Source organism: Falco punctatus, assembly GCF_963210335.1.
Source record: "Falco punctatus genome assembly, chromosome: 6".
Taxonomy (NCBI): Eukaryota; Metazoa; Chordata; class Aves; order Falconiformes; family Falconidae; genus Falco; species Falco punctatus.
The window spans coordinates 20,811,741-20,831,608 of NC_137585.1; the positions used below are offsets into that span (position 1 = coordinate 20,811,741).

The window sequence follows — 19,868 nt, forward strand, 5'->3', positions numbered from 1 at the left end:
TTTTTATGCCCACAAGTTGTGCATTCTGTGGTACACATTAACACATTTTCTACAGATGTAGCGTGCTTCCTCTGAGTGCCATTCCATAATCTGTAACGTAAGTGCAAGGGCACTCCACTAGAAGAATTAGACAGAGTTGAACTGCCTTAAATTAAGAAGACATTGAACACTCTTGCAGGGAGTAAACTTGTAGCTCAGAGCCTAAATACCCATGGACTGCATAGGTGCTTCACTTGACTGTTGTGTATTTGACTAGAGAATAAATAAACACTCATAATTTAATTTACAGAAGCTCATAGACTTTTAAGTCCATTTCTGGATCTAGTGATAGTAATTTAAAGAAAATGAATTGCTTCATAATCAATATGTTTCATAAACTAAGTTAACAAAATGGAGCAGGACAATGTAAATTAATTTATAAAACACTGGAACAATGGAAAGTTGTGTGTGAGAACTTTCTTCAGGCCAGTCTAAAGTCCACAGTCAAAAGGAAATCTTTCTGCTGCTATCTGTACCTTCTGTATCAGGTTCTTCAGCTTTGCATGATCCAATTTAAACAGCTGTAACATCATAGTACCTATATCATACCACTCCTCCAAGTGGAAATATTCAAATGATTATAATTAATCAAACAATTAAGTACTTTGTTGAACTGTGACTTAAACAGGGAAGCCAGAAAACAAGTGAAGGCAAAATAGATCCTATGCATTTTAATCTTTTTTTTCTCCCCATGAATACTTCACAAGACATAACATGTTTTGAAAAAACCTGCATTTTGAGTAAAGTTTGTCCCATAATCTGTATCACACATTTGGCAGCCTATATAACTTTGATAATGGAAAATAAATTATGCACACAGAATACCGCAATGTTAATTATGATTTTCCTTGGCTTCAACTAAATCCATGTTTGTAGTGGATTTAGGCATACAAAAGTACAGCCCAGAGGCTGGAATAACAACTTGTTTTTTGCATGGCTTACAGATCATAGAAAGCATGTTGTCGATGTGTCCTCAAAATGACCTTTTGATGGGAAGAGAAAGAATGTACGTATAGATGCTCAGTGAATACATACTGCACACTCGATTATAATTACTAGTGGAACAGGTCTGAGCAAGAATATATTAGCAGACAGTGTTAATTATTTAAGAAAGAACAACAGAATAAATTTGCATGTAGATGCTATATATGGAAACCAATGATATTGAAACTACGTAATACAGTACCTGAAGCAATCACATTTATTTTATGGACCTGGAAAACTGATGAACAAGAAGGTGACTTTTTCCTGCAGATGTACTTCAGGCATTAATTCATTAACAATACAAGAATGAATAATAAATACTTGAAATAAGCTGTGCTTCTTATATCTCTCTCTAATGAGGACATAATTAAAAGTAAGTTGCAAGTAGGAAGTCTTGTGTGAAATAAAGTTCTTAAGTAAAATTAATAATATCTTCAGTGAACTGGCAAAAACATTTTTCTCAGAAATAATCACAGGGTTTTGTAGAAGATATTTACTAACGAACTCACATGCATTAGAAACAAAAAATGCTCTTTCTCATCTGTTAAATGCTATAAAGCAAGAAGGATAGAATAAGGAAAATTTATGACTTGGAATATATCTGGTTTTAAAGGTGAGTTATCTATTGCACTTGCTTCAAGATCAAGGGAGTTCTAATTACTTCATGATACATACAGAACAACAGAGCTGTTAAAGGCATGTACAGGAGTTGCTATTTCTCACTCTGTGAGACTGAATTCTGAGTTGTGAGCTTCTCAGAGAGCATTCTCAATAGTATTTTTCAGTTCAAGGTAAAAGAAAAACAACCAACAAACCAATAAAACTCTACAAGGCAAAAAAAACCCAAACTGATTCATACATCTTTACCTTCCTTTTGGTTGTCTCATTCCAAACAGAAAGTATTGCTATCTGAAATCAAAGATATTTATTGAAACTTAGTTTTTTCCACTGAAACCACTCTCTAGGAGGCTTAGCTACCAATTCCCCACTCAAAGAGAAGTGGCTTGCAGGGTGAATATATATTTTTCTTAACCCTTTGAAGAATTCATACTCTTTCAGTCAGTAAGTTCCCAGGCCTGGATACATTCCCCAGTCCGGTCCCAACCTCTTGTTAGCACAGAACCATAAACTATACATTCACTTCCAAGGGAAAGAACTGTGGCTATGTGGGCAAAAAATGAGCCATAGGAAATGAGCGGTCCATCATGTGTCCAGGCAAAATGACTGGAGGACTAAGGTCAGAAATGGGCCACTGTGACAGTCTCCAGTCATGAATATGCGTGACTATGAACACAAACTCATATTTTCACCTTCTTTGTGTGTATAGAACTTAGTATGGCCTGCATGATGTATTAACAGTGAGAGAGTTTTATTTGGGACCATGTTTACTTTGGACACATATCACATATAGTTAAATTATTTCCTATATTAGTTATTAAGAACCAACTATTGCATTATTTATTCACCATTTTAATGCATTCTCATAGGATACGTATGAGATCAGGAAGAACTGCTAGCTTTCCTGGGTCCAGAAAGACTGAAGATTGCATATACTGGTGTACTGATTTAAAAACACTAGATTAAAAACACTGATTTAAAATCTAGATCCATGTGACTTGCCCAAAAGTTAAGGAAGGAAAGACAGTGAAGGAGCTGAGATTTCAATCCCACTCTTCTGCACAGTCTCAGATTCCAGAACAGTGGAATTATGGTACTCTCTCTTTTTTCTTCTTTTCTCTAATTGTGAATTTGCCTTATTCATAATTTTCTCCAACATCCCCCCACTTATGGCCTTTCCCTCATCCCTCCTGTTCCAGGTCACTAGCTCTCTAATGTCATACGAGACACTGGGCTTCCATTCCCCTAAGGAAAGGTCTGTCTCATATGCAGTTCTGGCTAGATACGTACAAGGAGCCCGTATAAAGGTCTGCTCTGCAGTCTGTATTTTAAAACACTAATATTTTATCAGTATCAGCTATCAGCATACTTTGAAAAGATAGCTATGATTATTGCCATACAGACTTAAAATATTTAGCCTTCTGGTTCTGGAAGAATATTTGGAAAGGTTCTCAGCTGCTCTTGTTACCAACCACAGCAGTTATGGATGCTATTAAAGAAGCAGTATATATGAGTTATGTTCCTTAGTAAGCAAATAGGAAAAAACACCCACCTTTTATGTATAAAGATCCAGGACTGAAAGGCCTACACCTGTATCTAGAAAAAAGCTGAGATGCACACTACCTTTTCTTTCAAATGTGTTATATGAACAATAACATAAAAAACCCCCCACCAAAACCAAGCAGATCCTATTATTAGGATCTTATAATCTCAGAATGTTTTCTGGGTATGAATTTAAGGGTGTGTAGGAGCTCCTGTTCCATTCAAAGATGATCTGCTACATAAGTGACTTAATATAACATGGGCCATCTCTTGGTTTATTATTATCATTATTATTATTATTATTATTATTATTATTATTATTATTATTATTATTATATCTCTTATTCCCTCAGTTTTGTATGGTAGCAATTCCTTACTGCAACAGTTACCTCTTGTAACTTCTGAGCATCCCAGGATATTATGCTTTGAATAGTTCATAATAGCAAATTTTTGAAATAATGACTTTTTGAAACCACTCCACATTTTTAATAACTGCAAAGCTTTCATTAAAAAGAATTATAAAATACACTGCTGGTGTAAGAATGGCATAATGGCATACAGACTTGGAAAATATCTTGCAAATGGCGGGTAATAAATCTGCTTTTTGCGAGTTGTTGAACATATTAAACCATTCTTACTGTAGAAGGGAAAATAATCCTTGAATTTGATCTTACTATAACTGGAGCATCATGCACTGATTATTTGAAATCAGTGAGAGATATACACTTGACAGAACATTAATTGTATTTCCTTCACTTTTATCTCCTCTGTTTCAAAATCGTGTTTTCCTAGCTTCTCCACATCTTGGTAAGGAATAAGGAATAAGGAATACAGTGGAGACTGTAATACAAACAACAGCCTGGAAAACATACAAGTAGGGGTGTTTTTTGGTGTTTTTTTTTTTTTTTTTTTTTTTTTTACAATATTGTCTTAATGAAGCAAAGAAGAACTAGAACCAGTTTTGGAGAGTGAAAGGGGGAAAACATTAATTTCTTCCAATGACTAGGAATATTGATAAACCTTGCTTCCTACTAACAGATAATTTTAGTGCCTGTTAAAGATTTGTCTATCTATTCTGAAATGACAAAAAAAGTTGTTTCTAATTCAACACATATGTTGGAAAATGATGAAACTTATTTTGCTAGGTGTCCTCATTTTAATAGGTTTTCCACCTGTTGCAGTACTAGCAAAACATGAAGCAAACTTTATAATGTGAACATTGAATATTCAGCGCAAATACCAATATAAAGTGTTGTTTTTCTTCCAATTTTAATGCAACTGGAAGCTGACAATGCTAAGCTTTAATGTTACTGGCGTAATTAAAATGATAATTTTCTTTGCAGCAACAATTAATGTCAGGTACAAAATTATTTTCAGACATCAAAAAATTGAGTCAATTTGACTCAGATACATTTGTACCAACTTTATGACTCCAATGAGTCTGCAAGCCTGTAAATGGAGCAGTAGAATTCCCACAAAATTCATATTATATTTTGAAAGAAAATGAAATCTCAACTTGTAAATGTTCTGAAATGATAGAGGGTGATTTTCTCCTTGAGATAAATAACCATGGCCACTCAATAACAGCCAGAGATAAGAATGAGAAAGCAGTATTGGAAGCATATTACGGAAAGATACTGATAATGTATTTTTGCAGGCACAAAGCAGATTTTTTTTTTAATCTTTAATAATAGACAGTTGTGATTGCAAATAGGTAGCTATAGTATCAATTCTAGGTATGCTATACTCCTGGCTGCAGTAGAAACCTATTGTAAGATACAGTTTGACAACTTTAATTTTTGTTTTAATTATACATGCCTATTCTTTATTTCTTTTCTTAAAATATAGGGTACTGATGCTAATAAAAAGAGATGGATTCAGAGGCAGCTATAAGGATGTCAATGGTTTTCACGGCAGTAGGCAGAAAGGTGGGGGATTTTAGGAATAAAGATAATGTGAGTTGGCATGTATTCCCTATATAACAAAAAAGTCTAGTATGGGCAAAAGAGTAAGAAGGTGCAGCTAAGAAACAAACAGATCATGGAAGTATATACGTAAAAGTTCAGCAAAGTTTTCAATGAAGTTGTACATCTTTGCTTTCTTCTTATAATGTTTGTTCCTCCCCAAGTTTCAATTTTTCAAAAGAAAAAAAAAATTCCAAACCCATCATGGAGAATTTAGAGGAAAAATTGACAAAACTTGTACTATAATTATCTTTTCCAGATTAGTTTCATAGGTCTTGCAAAAAAGAGTAAGAGAGTGAGCCAGACCCTTTCCAGTGGTGCCCAGCAACAGGATAAGGGACAGTGGGCACAAAATGAAACAAAGGAAAGTCCATCTGAATATGAGGAAAAACTTCTTTTAGGGTGACAGAGCACTGGACAAGCTGCCGAGAGAGGCTGTGGAGTCTCCTTCTCTAAAGATACTAAAACCCCAACTGGACACCATCCTGTGCAACGTGCTGTAGGTGAACCTGCTTTAGCAGTGGGGTTGGACTAGATGATCTCCAGGGGTCCCTTCCAAACCCAACCATTCTGTGATTCTGTGATTCTGTGATTTGTGATTCTGTGATTCTGTTTTCAGCCAGGTCAGAACATTTGCTCTGTCAAAACTTCTGAGCGGCTTTTCTTGCAGATTCTGGTATCACAATTTCCTCTTTTATACATCAAGAAATTGAAGGAAAATGGATAGTTCATAAAGGTAGACTGACAGGGAAGATAGAAAACTGCCTTATCCTACAATATTAAATGTTTTTTTTTGTTGCACTCCTTGCTACAGTTTTGCTGTACAGAAACTGCATTTTAAAAAGAGAATTTAATTCTACAGCACAGAACAGTGTATTGCAAAATGTCATATATTTGGATCTCATAAGGGATTGATATGATAGAATAAATGTTGAAACCAAAAGTCATCTAACTGCTTAGTCTTTTCCATTGCTCTGTACTGTTTCTTATTGTTGATTCATGCTCAATATTTGTGTTTGAATAAAGTGTTTTTTTCACAATCCCGAATTTCTAATGCTATGTCCCTGTTGCTGTTAACATTTAAATGTATGTCCAGAATTTAATCCATTATTCTGTATTGCAGACAGGAACTACGCTTACAACAGGACATCTTCATTATAGCAGCCCTGGGCTGTATAACTTTTTAATAAAATTACTCCTGTTTTCAGAAAAGAAATAATCCCATATTGAAATAAATACCGTGTAAAGACAGCTGCTTGCTCATTGAATGGCCTTCAGCAGCAATATAAACACTAAAAGGGTTGGATTGGTGTTGAACAGATCTTGGTAGCAGCTGTGGGGTGAAAAGAGAATGACCCATAGGTAATGCAGCTCTCTGTGAAGAACTGAAGGGACACAGAAAACGCTCTCCGTGTTCCATCCTTCTCCCTCTTCAAGTGTATGGTGCAGATTTTCTGACAAATGGGCATCTGTAAAAGGCATTGTCAAGGGACATTGTTACAAGGGCAGCAGTCTGCTTTCTGTTTGCAGGAAGGAAACGCTGCATGATGAGTACCTTTCTGCACACAGATTAGTACAACAGTCCCAGAATCTTTGTGCTGTGTAACCACAAAGATGAACAACCAGATGAAAAATGTGCTTTAGTCAATGCAAATCTGAAGAAATTCAGTGTATATATCACAAAAACTATTTTATTTATTTGAGTTTCAAATATTGGCAACACTACAACCTTGTCTTCTGCAATAAGGTTTTGTAAATTAGTATGCTTATTAATTAAAAATGAGCATATGACTTTGTCATCAACAATATAGAATGATGTAGATCGATGATTTTTATATTACTGCTTGAAAATAAACTTAGTTTCTAATAAAACTCTAATTAAAAGGTATGTTTACAGAAAACAGCAAGTGTAATAAGCATTTCATTTATTGTAATAATGTTAGCAAAACATCACTGTCATAGTTTGAAAGTAAACCAAAATCACATACATTCCTTTGGCATTTGTGATGAAGACTGGGAGAAGGGAAGCAGCATTGCTTTATTCTGTAATATCGCAACACCCAGCATACATTCCAGGTCAGTCCTGGAATACCTTCTCCATCAACTATATGAAATTTATTCCTCCTGTGTACTGATCTCTCCTTGTTCATGTGACTGTGTTAGGGATGTCTCTTGTGCATACAGAGAGGTATGTACAAGCAAAGCCTGAAGGCTGAATTTCCTTGGTTTCAGTATCAATGAAGAAAATCTAGAAATAAAGCCTCAATATCTTTGACAACCTACCTTACCAATTTCCTTATAACCAATGCTACATACAGTATGAAGTTACAGAATTAAATATAACATTGGGTAAAATTAAAAAGAAAAGTCAGAGTTTGCTTGCTGGCTCAACTGTAGCACTGTACTGCCTCTGACATTTTGATCAATACTTGTATATGTAGAAAACAGAAAATATACAGCAACTTATTTTCAGTCACTACAGACCTGAATTATTTTCAGAGATGATTGACTGATGAGTTTGTGCACCCTCCTGAGTAATCCAGAAATAAATCAACTAAAACCCCCTTTTTTGTCTTTGTCTTCCTTTTTTTTATATATACATATTTAATTTAGTTCACTATATAAAATAGTGTGTTTCACTAACCATGGAGGCACCTCTGTATTGCTCATTCAATATTTTATTCCACTTCATAAAAGTGCAAGCAACAGGTAGTTTCCTTGGCAGATTTTTCCCCCATATTTCCTCTGACAAAGCCTGAATGTTTTTCAGGATGGCAATGTGAAACTTGGTGTCCTTTATTTTCACAAATTTCACAAAATCTGTGGCAAACAGACTTTGGTCTATCACATTTAACGTCTCACTCACAGCCTTGCTGACAGCTATGTGGAGTCTGGCGTCTCTGAGGTAGTGTATCTGGAGGAGAAAGATCCCTGTAACATGAGTGGAAAATGGAGTCAGGACAGAAGTCCAGTCTGACTTCCAAAGGTTGTTCCACTGATTTGAAGGTGGGTACTGATGAGCCGCAAAGCAGGCCACAAACAGCTGCCTCTTCCAGGATTTTATTGAACACACAGCAGCTCCCTAGAGGAACGTGGCAACTCATGTAGGCCTTCAAGCACTTGTGGAGGGCCTCTCACCACACTTCCTCCTCAGCTGGCAACACACTGGCAGCAGCTGGGGTTTGCTGGTTACCCCACATAGGCGGTCAAACTCAAAAGAGAATTTGTCCTGACGGTCAAAGAAACAGTTTCTCCCTAAGCTGTTGCAGTGGGTCAGTAGCACAGAGTGCCTGTTTATTTGGAGGGGGGTGATGTTCTTGTCGTGCCCCCATGCAGGCAGCCTCCTGCCTCACCAGCTTGTCATCTAGGCCTTGAGCAGAGAGATGTGGGACAGCCTGGCCAGACTCCCCAGGAAGGGACTGGTACAGTAGGCTGCAAATGAAAGACACCTTCTCTGGCTCACACAGCTCCTGCCTGGTGCACATGTTGGGGGTAAGGGCTATCCACAGGGTGGGACATTTCAGGCAAGGAGAGGGCATGTGGGATGCTTTGCACTGGAGAGAAAAGGCACAAGATGGTGGCAGGGGTGGAGGGGAGTGGTGGTGGTCACAGTTTGTGACCTCACAATGGCGCCGGGGCAACGCTGGCTGGGTGCTGTGCTGAGAGGAAGCGAGGGTGCAAGGTTTGGGACATTGTTCCATGAGGAGCCAGAGCGAGCACCTGCCAAAGGCTGCCAGCTTCACCTCAGTGAAGAGACTAGAGCAGGCAATGCAGAGCCGCCATGGAAGAGAATAGATATCCTCCTCCTGCTCTACCCCTGCCACCTTTTGCTGTTCTACCTCTTCCTCCTCCTCTCCTCTCCCTGCTGTGTGAGCTCCCCCATGCATGCCTCTCCAGCCAGGCTTGGGCCTGGCCTGTGCACACATGGGAGCCCCCAGCTGGGTGGCAGAGGAGGGCCAGGGGTGGCCAGTCCAGTCTGGACCAGCCTGGTCCAGCCAGGGCTGATTGGGGCTGGTTGGGTGGGCACAATGCTGGGTGCACTCATTAATATTTGTTGTTCCTGCCATTACCTGCAGCCTCCCCACATTTTTCTCCTTTCATTGTGACCCTTTCTCCACACTGACCACCCCTTGTTTTCCTTCACACCTCCCTTCTTTTTCTCTCCCCTTTTTGCTACCTTTGTCCTCAGACTCTCTGGACACAGAGCAAAAATGCCTTCCTGCATGCCTCAGAGCCTGCTGCATTCTCAGAAATCAGAAGACAATGATGTTCTAGTGTATGAGGAAAGCAATGCAAGCTTTCTAGATTTAAAAAAGTTGAACTTCTCCCACTCCTCCACCTATTAAAAGGTGATGACATGGGCCAGAAGTTTCCTTAACTTGATCTCTCATACGTGGTTTTTGTCCATCATTCAAGATGAGTTCATGACTGGGAAGATTGATTTAAACAGCACAGCGAAGCTACTTGAAAAACTGCAAGTGCCTTTTGATTTCACACATGTAAAACATGTTTTCAAGGTGAGGAATATGTAGATTAAGCAGTTAAATATGTTTAGAAAACCAGTTACATAAGTGTCGTATTTGTTGATTTTTTTAAATTAATGTTTTAAGAAGTGAGTTTCATGCTAGTAGGGTGTGCAAAATCAGCAAATAATTTGCCTCATCCAGGTCTATTGTTTCTATGAAAATACCTAACCAAGTGGTTGTATTAAAATCATAGAATAGAATCATAGAAATGTTTAGGTTGGAAAAGACCTTTAAGATCATTGAGTCCAACTGGTAACCTAGCACTGCCAAGACCACCACTAAACCATGTCCCTTAGTGCCACATTCTACACATATCTTTTAAATACCTCCAGGGATGATGACTCAACCACTTCTCTGGACAACTTGTTCTAATGCCTAATAACCCTTTCCATGAAGAAATTTTTCCAAATATCCAAACTAAACCTCTCCTGGCACAACTTGAGGCCATTTCCTCTTGTCCTGTTACTTATTACTTGGGAGAAGAGACCAACACCTAAGTAACACCATCTCTTCAACACATCAAAATAGTACAAGGTGATGGAAAATATGTAGCTCTTGATTCCCAACTTTTTTGTAACATTGCCTCACTTGAGAAAGATTAGAACATTTTGATTTCATCCCTTCCAGCTGCTTCTGTGATCAAGCTAGCAGGATCAGACATGCCTGTCTGACGCTGGGCAGAGCTATTAGTATGACAACATATAAATCCTTCTTCCAAGATGACAATATAGAGTTGTCCAATCAATTCAGGTTTAAAGTCAACATAGACCCAGCACACCTGCTCATTCAATTTTCCATTATACCTCTCTTCTGAAGAATTTAAGACGTCTGCCAGAATGGATGGGAATTGTGCTCTAACCCCTGGGAAAAGATGTGGCCTTGAGATATGTCAATGTTTAAAAGATTCCTATGAAGGTTCCATGATACAGCTAGAAACTGGACTTACACATAAGTTAATTTAGCAGCAGGTGTGCAAACTATAGTGCAGGCAGTCCCACTGACAAAATACTGCAAAACTGAGTATCTTTGGACATATTGGGTTTTAACATTCTTCAGGTCCCCTCTAGTATTTACTCAAAAGATGCAGGATTTTTCCTTTTAGCTTTTTTTTTTTTTTTTTTTTTTTTTTTTACCAGAAATAGCTGTTTGGTAAAGCTGTTTTCCTAAGGGAATGAAGCCAAGTGGCTATATATATATGTGATTTCTTTGAGAATGTTATAACCAGCTGGCTGATTTGGTCCAGATTTCACAGAAGAGAATTAACTACGGCAAGTCAGAAACTTTCAGATCACATCATGCTGACAGGCAGGCAGGCAAGCAGAGGGAAGGCATTAAGATTTCCTCATTCTGTCCTGTTCCTCTCTTATTGCTCTCTGCCTTTTTAAGACAAGGTAAAACTGGCGGTGTGAACCCAACCCTTGCTGAAGAGGCTGTCTGTGGTTTTTGGATTTGCACTGCACTGAGTTTCCAACCTTGAGAATCTCATGAAAGCTTGAAACTGTTTCTCATTGTTTCCTGTATTTTCCATGTATTTTATTTTTTGACAGAAATTTGAGAGAGATGATCAATTGTGGGTAGAGAATAGAATAACTATTTAAGCAAGTGGCCTGCATAGACCAAGTCTGGTCTATTTACATTTAACAATATAATACACTCAACCATATGATCTAGTTATTTGTAACAGTACTGTGAGATACCCTTTACTGAGTATATTCAGTAGTTTGGGGGCTCAAATTTTTCATCAGTATAATAATATTTAAAAATGCAAAGCATTCTGAAAGGAAATCTTAGTAGCAGCATTGTCAGTAACTATACAACAACAGTTAATTGAATGTCAATTTTATAGAAAATTTAGTTTTTAAAGAATAATCTGGGTTTTTCTTGTCCATTATCTTTGATTTTATTTTACTATAATGCTCCTTTAAGCAATACCAGAATTATGAACATTAATATTTTTAAGGAATAATAAATGCTCATATAATTATTCTCAAGACTAAGTCTTTGTTGAGATAGCTCTTTTTCATAATAGCAAGAATTTGAATGCATTGTTAAAAAAAGGAATAAAAACCTACCAACAAATCTTTTATAACAATCTTTTTATTTTAAGATTAACATGATTTTTATAACTATAATTTGAAAAGTTCTATGTAGTATTATTGTCTGTCTTTCATCAAGAGGCAACTGAGATAGAAAATTTAATTTTTTGCCCAGCTGCACTTTGTACCAATACCTAAGTGAACACCTCCTGAGTCCTGGTAGATCACTTAATTCCAAAATAAGTTGGTGTTTTCTTTTTCTATTTAATGCTTATAAGTAAATTTACAGTTTTCTTAAAGATGTTAAAAATTAGACTGAGGATGTCAACCTTAGATGTGGGATTTCTCAAGCAGTAATGAAATGCATATTATTAGCATTTGTACTTAATTATTTTCTTGTTAGTGATTCCTGGTAAAAATGATCATTACAATTCTCTTTCACAAACTCAAAACAAATATTTTACTGATTTATAATTTTTTAAAGCTAGAACTCCGCATGAAATTTACTTTTGTATTTGTTCTGGTTATCTAATGCATTCTTACTTTTATTGTACTTATTCGGACAACTCTTGGTAGGAACTGTATTGCATAGGAAAAAGCTGGTAATGTATCAAAAAGCTTTTATCTTTTATGATATTGCTTCAAAACTAATCTAATTTAGTAGTAATTGAAGGTCTTCATCAAAGAGCTGCCAGAGCTCAAGTAAGCCACTTTATGTTTATGGACATTTTTGGGGAAGCTATAGTAACCACAGTAAGTGCCGTGTTATTAGATGTTGAAATTTAGCTTTTTTGGTAGTCTCAGTTTAAGGAGCCAACAGTTACGAATTTTGATCAGGTTACAGTGATAATCAATGAGGCAATGAACTCCCATTTATGATTTTGTGAGTAATTTTGTTAGTAAATTTCCAAAGTTTCTCTTAATTTGGCAACTTTTAAGAATAATACAAGCTAAAATGTTAGAAACATCTATATGTCATATGCACAGTTATATATTTCATGTAGAAAATTTTAAAGGATAAATAAAACTGTTAAGCCTGAGAAAAATAAAAATGGCAGAAATGGTAAAAATGTACTATTCTACTCAAAATCTTTTACCCTTTTAATTTTTCTAGTGGCTTCTATACTGAAACACTGAAATTAATTAATATGCTAACATTTTGTAAGCTCTATGAAAACAAGCTTACAGTTTAAGTATTCTGAAAGTGTGAATAATTAATCTGAGTTAAACATTCTGGCTTGATAAGAATAGAACATGGTGTCATAGGTTATTATAAAGTATCTTGTCTCCAAACTTTAACAATGTTTCTTATTTGATGTAGTGAAAGACATGGATCTCAAGATAATTTGGTTATCCTTATTTTGTTTTTTAGATTACTGTTTGCTGTATGTTGTATGTAAATTTAAATTACTGTATTTATAAGTTGGAGAGCTATTATATTAAATATATTTTCCACTTGATAATTTTTATGCTGCAGATTTATTTTATTGTATAGCATTTTGGAGGTTTTATATAGTGTATTTTAATAATATGCATTATATAGAAATGTCTGTAATTACTTAGATTTTAATTATGTCATATTGTACATTTTATTTTGTATAAAATCTTTTTAACACACAAAGTCAAACCTAAAAGTTGCATTTAAAAGTAGAAGAACATAATTTGATAAAGCATTAAGGTCACTATTATCTGAGGTTTTCTCAATTATTCTCGTTCTTGTGATCAGTTGTAATAGAATATTTTGTGTGTATTTTTGTATCATTGTATCTCTTTGTATTGACTGGGTTGTTTTTATTTCCTTTGGGTTTTTTTTCAGAAATTAATTGACAAACGGAAGGAACGTACCATTAACATAGAAGACTTCAGGGCAATTTATCGAACTATTGTACACAGACCTGAATTTCAGGAACTTTTTCATGCTTACTCTCCGGACCGCAAAATTCTACCTGATACCCAGCTCATAGAATTTCTCAGAAAAGAACAATTTGAAACTGAAGCTTGTGAAATAACTGCCTTAGAAATTATTCTGAAGTATGAACCCATTGAAGAAGGTATGCATAGTTTAACTATTTGATTTCTAGCTCTCAGTTATTATACTTCTGCCAAGGACTGTGTTTATGTTTTTGAATACCCATCTGACTATGCAAATTGAACATTTTAAAGTAAACTAAGGTAAGGAATTAAATTATATTCTGCATGTTGTATAATAGATTTTGTAAGCACTTCTTCAAAATGTTGATCTTTTTGAAATTCAGATCTTTGAACATTGAGAATGTAATAATACACAAAACCATTAATAGAGCACAATAAATTTACACAGCATATTGCTTAGCGATAGCATCTTACTCTACTTACCAGATCAGTGGAGGTTTGTTAAATTTGTAATATGTGTATTCTTCAGCTATTGAAGGCTGCTTCAAGTTGTGGTGTAACATTTCTCCCAAGTTTTACTGAAAATAACTTGAGGCAAAATTTTCAAGTAAGCTAAGAAAAGGAAATCAGACTTAACTGCATTTTATTGCAATCTGTTACTTTTTTCAGAGAAACTTGAATCTCAAATGTTTAACTTTGTTAGCGTGCTTTGGTTTCCAGTCTTTAACAATGGGTGGAATTGATAACTAGTTAAGAAACATAAACCAAAGAAGGAGAAAATCTTCCTTTTGGAATAGAAACCCTGGCATATCTATGTTGATATTCCCACTGCCGTGGAAAGAAGAAACTGTATTAATCTTTCAAGAAGAAACAGAAGACATTTGGTGTTACATTAAGAATCACTCACTGTCTAGTAATAGCTACAAAACCTTTGATTCCTTATGCCATTACTCTCTGAGGTTGTCTTTCAAATTAGAACATAGTTTATTGAATATATTCTACTCTTTCTGAGAACTGTTTACTAATTAATATTTTTATGTTCCTGGTTAAAAAGGTTTTGGGTTATTTATTTTGATGGGAAAGTTAATAAATACAAAGCAGTAAAACAATCTTGAGTCAGTTTGAAAACACATTTTAAATATCAACTAAAGTTTCTATAGTTTTAATGTCTGGTTTAAATTTCAGATGCTGAGCTAAATTCTTGTTTGTTTCTCTGTCTGTGATAAGAGTGTTTGTCTTACTGAATGAAATAATAGCTGTATTGTTCATGCTCCTTTGAGTGAACTAATATTCTCACTCAAACATATTTATTGGAAAGTTCCAGTTATGCTTGCATGTTAGTTGATTCATATGGTGGTGTGATAGACCATTTTGTGTAACTGTCATTCTGAATTTGGTATAGGATATTCTTCATCAGGATGATCTGTCTAACTCATCTGCCATCCTTGTCCTGTGTATTGCAGAAAGGGAAAAGGACAGATTTTGACACTTAATTGACTGGTTTTCTAACAGTAGCAGCCATTATCTGATAAACATGATATCACTAGTATGTCATGATTAAGATGAAAACAGCTACTAGATTTTACATGCAACACTGATAAGTTCATCTTTAAAATTCAGCACATCCCTAACATTTGTGTGCAGACAGAGAAGACTTTTCAATGCTATTAAGCCAGATAACTCTAAATTAACTCTCTGAGAGTACTTTAGCAAGTTCAGGAAAAGTATGGAATACATTATTCTTAATTTTTATTGTACAATTTACATGTCTAACAGTAAAATGCTGCATTAACAGATTTTGTTTGTGTGTGTGCTAAAGCTTGCATTTTTGGCTGAGAACCATTTTATGCAATTGATTATAAAAGTAGTGAATATGTGATTCACACCTGACAGTTGTGTCTTACTAATATCTGAATGTCATTTGTGTTCTACGTAAACATTTGATTATCTCTCCATCTTATTATTAAGTTTGAATAGAAGTGTTGAGTCATGAAATAGGATTAAATAAAACATGCCAACCAAATGCACTTTATTTTTTAAAAACTTCATATATATCTCTGATAAATTTTTTTTAGCTCATTATTCTGTATTTGTTTGAATAGAATTAGAGGCACAATGAGGATGAGAAGGTGCATCCCACTATTATTTACAGCATAGTGCTATTCAAAACCACTGCTCCTATCTCTGTATTTTCCTGCTAGGCAGTACCAAAAGAGGTTAAAAGTACATTCCTGTCTTGAAAATGTTGCTTATTTTCTAACGAAAAAGATAAACTTGGTGTATCTGTCATATAAAGAATGTGAGTAACCCAGAATGCATTTGTGAATCAGAAAAACTTCAATTTATTCCTAGGATATATATTCTTTTAAACTTATTTTTCATATGTACAGAAAATAGAAACTTAATCCTATTGTTACAGTATAGAACAATACGACATGTGCATGGGGATAAATCAAAGAACTTAAGATACTAAATAAGATACAACTATCAAGAGGCAGTCATCTGCGGCTGCTTGGTTTCCCCCCCAACCCCCGGCGGTGTGTGTGTGTGTGTGTGTCTCTAAATACCAGGGCCCAGACTGAGGACCCTGGGGGGCCATATCTGGCCCACGGGCCGTAGTTTGAGGACCCCTGATCAAGAGTCATGGGGTAGCAATAAGTCATTCTGCAAATATGTGAATGAAAGAAAGACCAAGGAAATTCTTGATGCATTACCTAAGTGCGATCAGGTGGCTAATATTAATGAGACCAGAGTAAGATCTCAGTCAAATATATGGAAAAAACAGGGTAGGACATGCTTAAATGACTTCATCAGATCAGTGAAGACAGGTTGACAAATAAGTTTTTAGAAAATTGACTGTAACAAGCTTGGTTATTACAGGTTAACTTTGAAAAGACATGGAGAATAGATGATGAAAGATCAAATCTAATACCTATTTTAGAAAAGGAACATCCAAGGAACTATACACCAGTCAGTTACTAGAAAAACTAGGACAAATAATGACTATGTAATTACCTCTAAGATGGTAAGGGTGAGTAACAGTTTGTCAAGACATTCCATGAAGAAATCATATTGTTTTCTTCTATGAGGCAGTAACAGTGCTGGTGAATAGAAGAAGAATCATACTTTTTAACAGTGTCCTGCATTCTAAAAAGCAAGTAGAGGAAGCAGGCAAAATAACTATATGGCACATAAGCAACTCATTAGAAAATTACTCTGAGAAGTTAGCTAGGAATGACTTAGAGTCAAAATGAAAGGCTACATCTGTCTACAGTTTCACTGAGCAAGGTGTTGGGATCCAGACTTCAATTATGTCATTGATAAGCTGAATGATGGAATAGAAATTAAATTTATTAAATTTACATTTGACATCAGAACTTCAAGTGTAATAGGGAAAAAGATTAAAAGCCAAAGTGATCTTGGCAAATTGATGATACAGGAAAGAAGGATGGAGTTCAATATGGAGAAGCACTACATTCCAATTAGGGCATCAAACATTAAGAAGGAAGTTCATCAAATGGAAAGAATTGTAGAAGCCCATTGAAAAATACCAGAAGTCAAAGAAAACCTAACTTAAATAGAAAGATGAACTGAACTGGATTTGTTTCTGCTGGAAAGCAGTGGAATGAGGGGAAATGTAGTAGTCTTCTTATATGGATAAGACTATGACAAAAAAGGAGAGGAATAATACAAAACAGAAAAAAAAATGTACAGCAAGGAAGTTTCAGGGTAAACATTATGGAAAAATTTCTAACAAAAAGGTTCTTAGGTGCTGAGAAGGGATTACCAGGATGTGTGTGGATTCTTCATCAATGGAAGTCTTTAAGAATAACTTTGACAGAGTTCTTGTATGAATAACATTTCTATTGTTAAGAACAACAGTGTAAGTATGTATGATGTCTGGAGGGCCTTCATCCTTATATTCTATTTCTGTTTAGTATTTTAAAACACTGCAATTTTTTTCTAGCTCAAAAATCTGTGTAATTTAGAAATAATTATTCTCTTTGTGTTACCATCATCAGAATGATTTTCATAAAGTCTCATAGAAAATTTTCAGTCTGTATACATACTGAAGATTGATAACTGCAATGCTAACCTGTAAATTGTGATTCTTATAGCTCTATTGAGAATTGACAGGTCAGATAAGTGTTTGGTGTTTTGGGTGTTTTTTTCTGTATTGAGAATTGAAAGGTCAGACAAGTGTGTGGTGTTTTGGGTGTTTGTGGGGTTTTTTTTAGTGTGTGTGTGTGTGTGGTGGTGTTTTTTTTTTTTTTTCTTTGGTTGTTTTTTTTGTCAAAAGTTTGTATACATTGACGCCTCTAAGTTATCATTAAGACAAAGTAATCTTGAATTACCTACTGCTTAACTATCACTAGCCTGCTATACTGACAATAATAAGGTTATTTTAGAGCCAGAACTGGGAAAAATCCCTGACTAATTGAAACTAGGTTATGTTTTGAAGCAAAGCTGGCTTCTGAGATTACATCATTTGCAAAATTACACTTGAAGCTTGACATTGGAGCAGTAGTTGGCATTATAATGGACCTGTTTGTCATCAAATCAGTTAAAAACAAAACAAATGGGATGACTGTCACTGGTATGGAGGCAATTAGCAGTTTTTCTTATAGACACAGTAATATAATAAGCTTGATTTGCAATTCATCTTTGTGGGCATTTATTTTGTTAAAAAGCTATTTTTTTTCAAATGCTTCTAATTTAAACATTATTTTACCAGTATTTAATTGAAATTTTCTACCACTGAGGAAGATATTTTGTGCTAGGAATCATAGTTTTTTCAAGATTATTTTGACAGTCTTCAACTGACATTTTGGAGAACAATTCCTGTTCTTTCTGCAGAGAAAAGAAGATTCTTTGTGCATTGACTGACATGTTACTTTCCAAAACTAAGCAATGAATATTTTCCTTTGTATTTAATTAGGACTTCTGCAAACACTTCTTATTGGTGTCCATAGAAATATAAAAATGTCAGAACATATTTATTTCCTCTCATAATTTTGAACTACAGCAATTCAGTTCCAGAATTACACACATCTGATATTTATGTTTTATGTTGTTTGTTATGAATTTTAAAATTGCAGGAAAGTGTTATGCTTTATAACCTTCAGCAATGTTTAGAATTGGCTATTAAAAATTATGGAAAGTACACAGATATAACCATCGGTTTAGCTTCACACCAGAAATTCTTTGCTTTCTTTTTTGTTCAGTGAGGAAAAGAAGACAGATGTCATTTGAAGGTTTTATAAGGTACATGAGCTCAGAAGACTCTTCAATATTCAAAAACGAACACAGAACTGTCTACCAAGATATGAACCATGCATTATGTGACTATTTTATTTCATCTTCTCACAACACCTATTTGACATCTGACCAGCTAATAGGGTCCAGTGATCTATGGGGATATATCAGGTATTTAGATACTGTTTTTAAAACATTCCTTGGCTTTTTGTTGTTGTTGTTTTAAATTAATACTGTCACATATAATCCTACTTGGTAATAAGGAACAAAACCATCATAGATACAAGTAGAAAATGTGAGAGTGGTCTTTTAATTTGTGTGTATACTTTTCGATATATTACCCAAACCATCTGTTCATAGTCTGGAAACAATCCATTTTTTCACTTACATCTCAAAAAATCAACCTCACAGCAAATGAAAACTATAGTATGCTGCACAGTATATGATTAAATCAGTTTTTAATTTCAACGTGCCACGCAAGAATAAATAACTCCCTGAAATAAATGTAGAATTCCTGGGGAAATGCTAATATACAGGACTTAAGGGCACAGTACAGTGGAATATGTCCAGGATATCTGTGACCAGTGTATGTTGCAATGTGGTTAGTTTAGAAACAACAACAACATGGGCACTGTAGGAGCTAGGAAGGAGAAGAAACGTTGAGTGTGCAATGTATGACTCAAAGAGGAGAAGGAAACCAGGATGCTTTATTGCCAAGACACATTTAGAAGAAATGATCAGGGAAAGAGAAAATGGTTTATGTATTAAAGGCAATACAGAGAGGAACAGAAAGTATGAAAAATTTGGAAGACAGATGTCCAGCATTCTTATTCCTTTGTACTACTTTAGTGAAGTGAAAGAAACACTAATTAATTTATTTCTAACAGTATTTTAAATTATATGACATTAATACTATATTGCTTTAAGTAATTGCAAAGTGAGTATAAAACCCCCTCTCTTCCTCTTAAACTGCTATTTGTATAGGGAAAATGTAAAATACTAAAATAAGCTAGAAGCATCTCTGTGAGATT

At 35.2% G+C, this 19,868-nt stretch overlaps 1 protein-coding gene across 1 annotated transcript in view; it reads left to right on the forward strand.

Annotated features, from left to right (window-relative positions):
• Positions 1-3,525: 3,525 nt before the first annotated feature.
• The window catches only part of PLCZ1 (phospholipase C zeta 1), a 55,140-nt gene continuing 38,797 nt past the window's right edge, over positions 3,526-19,868 (forward strand). Inside the window, exons 1-3 of the mRNA XM_080391794.1 lie at positions 3,526-9,664; positions 13,526-13,760; positions 18,807-19,008. Coding sequence (XP_080247920.1) covers positions 9,500-9,664; positions 13,526-13,760; positions 18,807-19,008 — 602 coding nt within the window. The 5' untranslated portion in view covers positions 3,526-9,499. The remainder of the gene's footprint in view (positions 9,665-13,525; positions 13,761-18,806; positions 19,009-19,868) is intronic.